General features: G+C 45.0%; 1 protein-coding gene across 3 annotated transcripts; it reads right to left on the bottom strand.

Moving 5' to 3' along the window:
- Nucleotides 1-201: 201 nt before the first annotated feature.
- On the bottom strand, nucleotides 202-8,583 carry LOC121334230 (translation initiation factor IF-2-like). 3 transcript variants are annotated; one of them, XR_005952418.1, is made up of 4 exons: nucleotides 8,042-8,275; nucleotides 6,456-6,687; nucleotides 5,988-6,245; nucleotides 202-1,515 (listed from the first exon to the last, which is right to left on the bottom strand). XR_005952418.1 is itself a non-coding variant. In XM_041401177.1 (3 exons), exons 1-3 carry the CDS (start codon nucleotides 8,581-8,583, stop codon nucleotides 1,473-1,475), a joined length of 843 nt encoding a protein of 280 aa, XP_041257111.1. In that variant the 3' UTR covers nucleotides 202-1,472. The 3 variants fall into 3 exon arrangements, 2 of the variants coding, with proteins under 2 accessions (XP_041257111.1, XP_041257110.1); XM_041401177.1 differs by lacking the exon at nucleotides 6,456-6,687 and having other exon boundaries at nucleotides 8,042-8,583; XM_041401176.1 differs by lacking the exon at nucleotides 6,456-6,687 and having other exon boundaries at nucleotides 6,101-6,245; nucleotides 8,042-8,583.
- Between the last annotated feature and the right edge of the window lie 32 nt (nucleotides 8,584-8,615).

The raw sequence follows: 8,615 nt of genomic DNA, 5'->3' as shown, positions 1-8,615 counted from the left end.
AGACTGTATGAGAAACTACTTGAGAAAGGTAATAGAGAGAAACCTAGAATCCACAGAAATGAAGAGGCTGATTTCTGTACCTGAGAAGCATGTTGTCAACAGCACATGTGCAGGGAGGGTGTGGAAATGCTCATTTTTCTGATTGAAACAACTGGATTTCAATTTTGATTCTTACATTGTCTCTGCATTCCAGAATGGACAGAATGAGCATACATAACTGCAGCAATTGATAATGGAAACAATTTTTAATCAATTCTACCATATTAGAGGTTAAATATTTGGTAAATATCCAATGCAGTAGATATATTTAGGGAAGATTTCTTAAAAAGTGTTTTGAACAATTACCAGTCTTTTAGATTGAATGTAACAGAATGCAAAACTGTCCTGGATGCAATCTTGTAAGACAGACCAATTCAGCTCAAAATCAGGATACATAATTTAACAGCCGAAGTAATTAACAATATAAGCAACTTAACTAATGATGTTGTAAATTTCTGGTGACTGGTAACTTCTCAGTGAAAGCATGCTTGTGAGGGCCTTTGCTTTGGGTTTCTTTTCGTTCTGTTTTGTTTTAATTTTTTGTTTGTGTTTTGGTGGGTTTTGTTTGTGGGTTAGGGTTTTTTTCCCTAATATATGTTATTAAATCAAGGAAAAGATAATTCAGTGAAGTTCTATGGCACGTGTTTTACAAGATGACAGTCCAAGTCCAATTCACAGTACTCTTTCTGTTGGTTTGGGATTTACGACTGCTAGCAACTGCATCACTGAGTCATTTAAATCCCACAGTTCTGAACATAAAACCCACAGTTATACGTGTGTTTCAATTGTAGATCTTATAATTAAAAGATACAGTTAAACAAAAGGGTCAAGAAGATTCAAGGATTAGAGTTTTTCAAGGATAAGAATATTCAGTGTTACATTATCATGGATTGCAAACAAAAAAAAACCCCAACCTTAATTATGTGAACACGTCTCTGCTATGTCAAAATCTACCCTCTTTTAGTTTTAAACCATTATTCCATGTCCTGGTACTGCAGGCCTTGGTAAGAAGCATCTTTGTTGTTCTCATAAGCCCCCTTTAAGTATTGAAAAGTTGTGACAAGGTGGAGCCCCCTCCTCTCCTGGCTGAGCTCCCCCAGCTCTCCCAGCCTGTCTCCACAGCAGAGGGGCTCCAGCTTTGGGACCATCTCCGTGGCCTCCTCTGGGCTCCCACCACAGCTCCACGTCCTTCCTGCTGGTCCCCAGAGCTGGAGGCAGTCTCACCTGGGCAGAGAAGGGGAGAATCACTGCCCTGGAGCTGGCCCCAGCCCCCATGGATTTTCTGGGCTGCCAGCTCACAGCCAGTGCTCCATCCACTGGTATCGCCAGGCTTGGCAGGACTGCTCTCAATCTCTCCATCCCCAGCCTCCACTGGTACTGATGGTTGTCCCATTCCAGGTTCTGTGGTTCCTTAATGAAGGCAAAATATGATCTTAAGCAGCTGAACGTTCTCCATTCATCCTGGATTTGACAAACCTGAAAAAGTGTTCAAAGTAAAATCACGTGAGCAGGGAGCACAACAGTACAGGAATCAGAAAAATCTGTGTTGTTTTTAATCTGAGCAGGGAGGTTCAGATGACATGAGGAAGCATTTCTTTAACAGAAAGGCTGGTCAAACACTGTAACAGACTTTCTAGAGAGATGGCCAATGCCCCAAGCCTGTCAGTGTTTAAGAGGCATTTGGACATTGCCCTTAATGCCTTAAAGCTTTAACTTTTGGTCAGCCCTGAAGCAGTTGAGCAATTTGATTAGATGATCCTTGCAGGTTCATAGTGGAACTATTCTATTCCTAGTGGAACTATTACATTCTAATATAGAATAAGAATAATAGCTTCTGTTTTCATTTCTGTTAAAGGTGAAGGACTCTCAGCACCTTCCCAGGTCTATTCCACCACGTGTCCAGATCTGCACTTAGAAAGGCTCCATATCCAACATCTCCCACCTAAGGAACCCTGGGACCTGCAGTGGCTTCAGCAGCCTCTGTCACAGCCACAATGGACAATATGCAGCTTTCAGTACTCCGTGATTCTGAGAAACATTATCCTTCACCTGTATTGCACACTACTGCAGACCTTTGTTTTATTTGTACAGTTGATTATTTCTCAAATAGAGAAGCAAAACATAAGGGTTAAGTGTTGTTTACAGAAAATTAGCACATCTCACAGCACTTACTTTGTGCCTGAGTGATTTTGTGCATTACAGGTTTTAAGTTCACTCTTGCTGTAGCCTGTAGCCTTGGAGACTGAGATACAGAGCCCACCATGCTGCAAAGTCACTGCTTGTTGTAAGCCCACCACCTACAAACTTCATCTTCCCTTCTAGAGCAAACGATTAGTCACATAAATTATTTGAAACTCTGCATTTGAAATCCTCAGTGTGTTACTTAGATTGCAATAACAAAATAGACCAGAAATTTCTGCATTAGTGATGGGGGGGAGAAGAAAGAGAAGAATGAAACAAGGCAAAAAGAAAGAAGAGGTTATTTCCTGTTCCTTTCCAGTGGAAAGGAAGTAGGGAGCTCTTACAAAGAAACAATTGAGCACAGGAGGAGGAAAGAGTTTGAGGAATGAGCTAAAACAGGTCAAATCCACCTGAGATGAAGGACAAGGAAATAAGCCAAACTTTGAACCTTCCCATTTTAAATTAGGAAGATGGCAAAGTGAAAGTGGGAAGAACCCATGCAGGAGGTGAAGGAGATCCTATAAGTCTTTAAAGGCTGAGGAATTTTGGGGTTTAGATTGCAATGGAAGAAAAGGAGAAAATTAATCAATGAGAGAGAACATCAGAGCATGAAGAGAATTAGTGGAGAAGTGTGAGCCATGGCTGAGCAGAAAAAGAGAAAGAGCCAGTAACTGAAAAAAGAAAGGCTGGCAGGGTGGATCTGGTGACAGCAACACCAAAAAACTGAACACAGCACTGCTCTGAAGAGAAGATGAAAGGAAGCAGGGCAGAGGGAAAGGCAGCAATGGAAAAGCAGCAGTGCAGCACTCCCCTGGCACCTGACTCAGTTCAGACAACACAAGTTATCAATTTAGACCTGAGAAATGTCAAATAAAGGCATTGAAGCTGCTAAAGGACTCGGGACGTAGACAGGGAGACCATGAAGGTGCCAGAGACAGATCCATTTCTTACAAAGTGCATTTCAGAAACAGCAGGAAAAAGCAACGTAATATTAAAATCAGCAACATGACCAGTTGAATAAGCAGAAAAGATGGAAGGAAATATTAATCAAATTAAGGGGGACAGAAGGAAGCAGCAGCTCTTGCAAATGGATGCAGAATTTAAATTTATGCTTACCATGGGAAAACAAAAACAAGGCAGAGAAAGGAACTAGCAAAGGCAATGGGAACCACTAACAGATAAGGGTAACAAGATGGAAAAATAGCATCAGCAAGATGGGAGGAATAAAAAAGTAAGAATGGCATATAAACAAGAACCCTCCCTCAAAGCATTTGAAAAATACTAAGCAGAAAATTTTCATAACAGGACCTCAGGGTGCATGACTGTAACAGAGGAAAAGTGCCTGATTGCAGGGAAAGGCATAAAAAATTAAGACTAAACAGAGTTTCAGAAATGTATTTCTAAGGTTTGTTAAAACTATGGGAGAGGACAGAAAAAGTACTAGCAATTATATGTATTAACAGTCCACAAAACTACAAATTTATGAAAAATGTATAAAAAGCAAAAATCTTTAGGCATCACTCCATCAAGGACCCTTTCCCACAGGATAAGAACATGCTCCATTGCTGCAGTCCCCCTCCCTGTGACAGACTGGATCAGGACTGCAGTGTTTATCAAGCCCTGCAGCTGCCAGCAAACTGTCTGCTCTGCACTGGTGGCAGAAAATTAAAACCTTCCTTGGTGCTGCTTTCTCCTCTCAGAATAGAAAGTGCCCTCCTCCCCATTATGAAACCCATTCCCAGCCCAGAACAAAGGCTGGAAGTTTCTGGCAACTGCAGATCTCACCACAAGAAAGCAGGGGCCAGCACAATTTATCCTGTTTCCTCCCTTGCCATCCATGTGTGGGGCCCCAAGGTGATGACATTGTGGCTCAGATGCTGTAAGGCCTAACTCATAGACCAGAGACTCCCTGGAGACTGAGTAGATGTCTGTGTCAGGTTAGGAGACCCTGGAAGCAGAAATGACAGCAGGATGAAACTGTGAGATGTTGCAGAACTGGGAGCCACAACACTGAAGGACTTCCCCTGTGCTATCCTGTCCATCTAAGCCTCCTGGGAATAAATGGGTATGTGTGATTCTGGTTTAAACATCATGTGGATGGGGAATTCTAACTTGGGGAAAGCAGCACTACGTCTGCTGACAAACATTACAATACTGGTGATCCTTGAAACATCAGGAAATTGGTAGGAAATAATGTCAGCTGCCAGCAGAGTAGCTGCATCATGTAGCTGGGAGCTTGACAAGATCTGCTCACAGTCCAATTACAGATTGGATTTCTTTTTCTGAAAGTCTTGTTGTAGATCCATACTAGTCAGTTTTACAACCATTTTACAACTGAAGAGACTCTGTGCCCTCAATCTCTGAATACGGGGGTGACCTCAAATCACAACTCCTTTCAACTCCCAACCAAGAGAGGTTTGAAATGCTGATCCCAGAACACTGACGTTGTGCCAGTAATCAATTTTAACGAAATAAACGTAAGTAATGCCAATCCTTCTTACAGTTGAACTAGATGATTATTGGTCTCTTTCAACAGTTCTATTATTTTTTTTCATATATGCTTCAAAACACCTTTTGGTCTAGCTGTCTCATTAAAGTGGAACCTCTACTTTGTTGGTCACCTAATACAATCACTAATTCCTGTAATTCCCACTTTCCAGGACACAGACACCAATCTGTACCCATGAAGTGCTCTGTAGCACTCTCCTGGAAATAGCCCTACTGCTGACAATCATCTGTTGGAAAAGCAGCAACAGAGTTTAAGTCAGAAGTTGATCAGTTAATCACTGATCAGCATTTAATGAGCTCTTCATGTACTACTGAAAAATATCTCACAGACATCACTTTTCTCTGATGTGTCAAAAAATCCTTTTTTTTTTTTTCCTTCATGCTTTTCCCCTTGGAAATAGGAAATTTGATCTTACCCCTATTTTACAGACAGGGAATTGAGACAGAGGTGAGGAGGAAACAATGGAAGAGACAGATTTTTGAAAGCTTTCAAGTCACCAAAGAAACTGTGAAACAGTGTGTAACTTGTGCATTTGGAGAGAAGAACAAGGCAGGGTCTTTATCTCTTAAATACAAATGGAGCTCTGAGAGGCTTGAGTCTGCTGATCACAGCAGCTGCAGGAACAGCACCCCAAACACCAGGTCCCTAAATACAGACATAAAGGTTACTTTTGGAACTTCAGCTTCCCTCAGTGAAAGTTAAAGGCTTCTGTCTTGCTCAGTAACTCTTTAAATCAAAGCCCACACCGTACAATAACTCAAACTGCAGTTCAGCCTGTACAGATGATACCTAGAGAGGCAGACCTGGAACAGAGGCTGGGCAGAGTTAAAGGAATAAAGTAGGGATTTATTAAAAGGCCTTCAAAGGAATCACCTTGGGCAGTACAAGAGCCTGGCCATGGCTCCACCCAAGATGGGTCAAGAGTTTTTACACTTTTATAAGTTTGGTCCATTTCCATATCGGGGTTAATTGTCCAGTTACAGCTCCAGGCTGTGCAGTCCCATCTTCCCAGACTGCCCTCCTCAGTTCCCTGTTGTTTGCACTTTTTGGGGCTGAAGCTCCTTGGTTCTGGGCTGGAAAAGGATTGGTTTGTGTGACTGAGCTGTGAGGAGAACTGCTGACACTTTATATGAAGTTCAGAGTTATACACTAAGGCAGTACAGAATCTGGAAAATATGAAATCTAAAACTTAAGGCATCACAGAGAGCAAAAGTAAATTGATCCAATGTTTCAAGGTCTCTGAACAGCACAGACACACCTCCAACACAGCAGCACATGCAGTGTCAGTTTATCAGGAATACCATGCCATGAGTACAATCCATGTTTATTCACAAAATGCAGAGAATCACTGAATGTAAATGCAGCAGATACATTTGGTAATGTGTCCTTAAAATAGGGAAAGCAGCAAGAGCACGGGAGCTCTGTGGTAGGTGAGCAGATGAAGAGTGCTCCCACTGAGAAAAAGGAAGGCAGGTGGAGCTCGGCATCCCTTGATGTGGAGCTTGAGAGTGTCCTCCTGCAAGAAAACAAAATTTTCAAAACTCTAGTAATTTTTCCAAAATTGCCAATTCCAGCAGTGCCTAAAGTCAAGCTCTTGTCCTTCCACATGAACTGGGTAACACAACTTTATGAAGTTCTGAATTACTAACACATAGATTTTAAAAGACCACAATATTGCTTAAAAATAAAACACAGGGAAGTAAAATATCCTGGGATAGCAATGTACCTCCACTGGTGGTATTCCAAACAGGCATAAATTACATTTCTTGGAAATGTACATTGACTGTAGAGCTAACAGCAGTCATCATTCCCTCTGACAATGTGTGGCCAACCCTTCCACTATTCTGTGCAGGGCTGATACTGTAGTATCAAACAATTTCACAAGACATCCTATGTCATTTCCATCCTATAAATATCAGCACACTGGGACCTCCCCCAGATCCTCTGGTCCAAGTTCTCTGCAAAACAAGAACAGAAAAACAAAACCCCCATCTTCAGCATTCTTGTTTGCCACATCTCCTCAAGTGTTGATTCACAAACCTACCTCACTATAATACCAGTGCAAAACCTATCCCTCCAGGCTAGCATTTCAGCACACCCATATCTCACTTCCTCCTTCTCTACTGCAGTCTCCACAAGGCAATAAAACAAATCACTCTTTAAAGCCCTCACAACTGTTTCCTGCACTTTCCTTGTCACTTCTGTGACAAGACAGAGGATAATTGTTTCTTCTCTCCACTTCTGACATCACTGCCATTATATCTAAGGATATCTTCCTTTCTATCACTCTTTTTGATGGAGACAAGATTCCAGTGAACATCAAAGTACGAGAAAATCACAGTATTTTCCTGGACGGTGATGGGGTTTTTTGGAGATGTTTACATTCTTAACAATGACCAGGAAGCAAGTCTCCTGTGACCAAGTTCCTGTGATTGCTTTCAGTGATCAAGGCTGGTGGATGGGGTTTTAAGCAACTGGGTCTAGTGAAACATGAACTTGCCCATGTCAGAGGGTGGACTAGACGATTCTTAAAAGTCTCCTCCAACCTAAACTATTCTGTGATTCTGTATCTTATTATTCACAGCCTTTTTGATGACACAGATGTATTTTGTGCAGTGTTTATACTGTACACTCACTACTTCCATATGCATAACTCACAAGTTGTGTTGCTTGGCTCTGTATTTTACTGCCCTGAGCCAGACAAGGTCTTGTCCCATCACTGAGGCCTCTCCGTGCCATTACATTACAATAAAATGATTGGGATCTGAGGCTCAAACCATATGCTCTCCCAGATCAAATTCTTAACACGTTGTCCTGGACTGGCAGGTGAATCCAGCCCTCTACTCTTGCAGTAATGAGGACCAACAGGACAATATCCATAATGTTACAACCAAGTATTCTAAATAGCAATGCTTCCACGGCACAGCATTTTAAATAGACACTTTAAAAGTGACCACTTACTTTAAAAGTGACACTTTGAGACTGTAACTTATTTAAAGCAAAACACACTAATTTGTGGGTTGCAAGATGCGTAGAGACACTGAACAGAACAACGGCTGAATAGACTGAATAGACCACCACTACGACAGACGACTGCTGAATAAGCAGACCACCACGGCGGCTCTGTACCTCCAGTAAAGCTCCCGAAGAGCATCGCCCACCGCGGCCCCCGCGGCCCTGCCCGCCGGTGCTCAGCACGGCCGGGCGCCCTCAGCGCGCCGCCAGCAGCGCCACCTGCGGCCGGGCAGCTCGGCCCGAACGGATGCTCCTGCGGAGGGCCCCGCACCGAGACTGCGCCTGCAGCCCGCTTACCGCGCCGGGGCCGCCCGGTGCCCAGTGCCCGCGGCGCTCCGTGCCCGCTGCCCAGGGCCCGGGGCGCTCCTCGCCCGGTGCGTTCCGTGCCCGCTGCCCAGTGCCCGGGGCGCTCCTTGCCCGGTGCTCAGTGCACCCCGGGCACCGGTGCCCCTCCCACAGCTGCCCGGTGCTCTACGTCTCTCTCCCGATGAACGGCGCGGCCCGCGGTCCCGCACCACCGGGAGGCATCGGCAGTGCCCGCGAGGGGGCGCGCTCCGCGCTCTCCGCGTCCGGCGCTGCGCTCCTGCTTCCGGTCGGCGCGGTGTGCGCAGGATGGCCCCGGGCGTCCCGGGCCGCGAGTGACCCCCGGGCCCGAGTGACCCGCGGGGCTGTGAGCGACCGCGGGGCCTCGCTGCCGCTTTGGAACGGCCCGGGGAGCCTCGGCCCGGTTGCTTCGCAGAGCGAGGGGAGCGGAGGCCGGGTCGGAGGGGCATTCGACGGCGGCGGACACTGCAGTCCCCTCCCCTCGGAGTCCTCCTGAGGCTGCCCGGGCCCGCCATCCCGCGCCGGGGGCCCGTGCGTTTCTCGGATC

This window comes from Onychostruthus taczanowskii, unplaced genomic scaffold (assembly GCF_017590055.1).
Source record: "Onychostruthus taczanowskii isolate IOZ18803 unplaced genomic scaffold, ASM1759005v1 scaffold187, whole genome shotgun sequence".
Classification (NCBI taxonomy): Eukaryota; Metazoa; Chordata; class Aves; order Passeriformes; family Passeridae; genus Onychostruthus; species Onychostruthus taczanowskii.
The sequence above is the reverse complement of the archived record's forward strand: the minus strand, read 5'-3'. Positions and strand labels throughout refer to the sequence as shown.

Excerpts from the sequence above, each read along its gene's own strand:
- LOC121334230 (XM_041401176.1), bottom strand. The coding sequence starts at position 8,583 with ATGGCGGGCCCGGGCAGCCTCAGGAGGACTCCGAGGGGAGGGGACTGC. Across the intron at positions 6,246-8,041 it reads CACCGGGCGGCCCCGGCGCG|GAGGACACTCTCAAGCTCCA; the intron begins GTAAGCGGGCTG and ends GTTTTCTTGCAG. Across the intron at positions 1,516-6,100 it reads TTAAGGACACATTACCAAAT|GTTTGTCAAATCCAGGATGA; the intron begins GTATCTGCTGCA and ends ACACTTTTTCAG.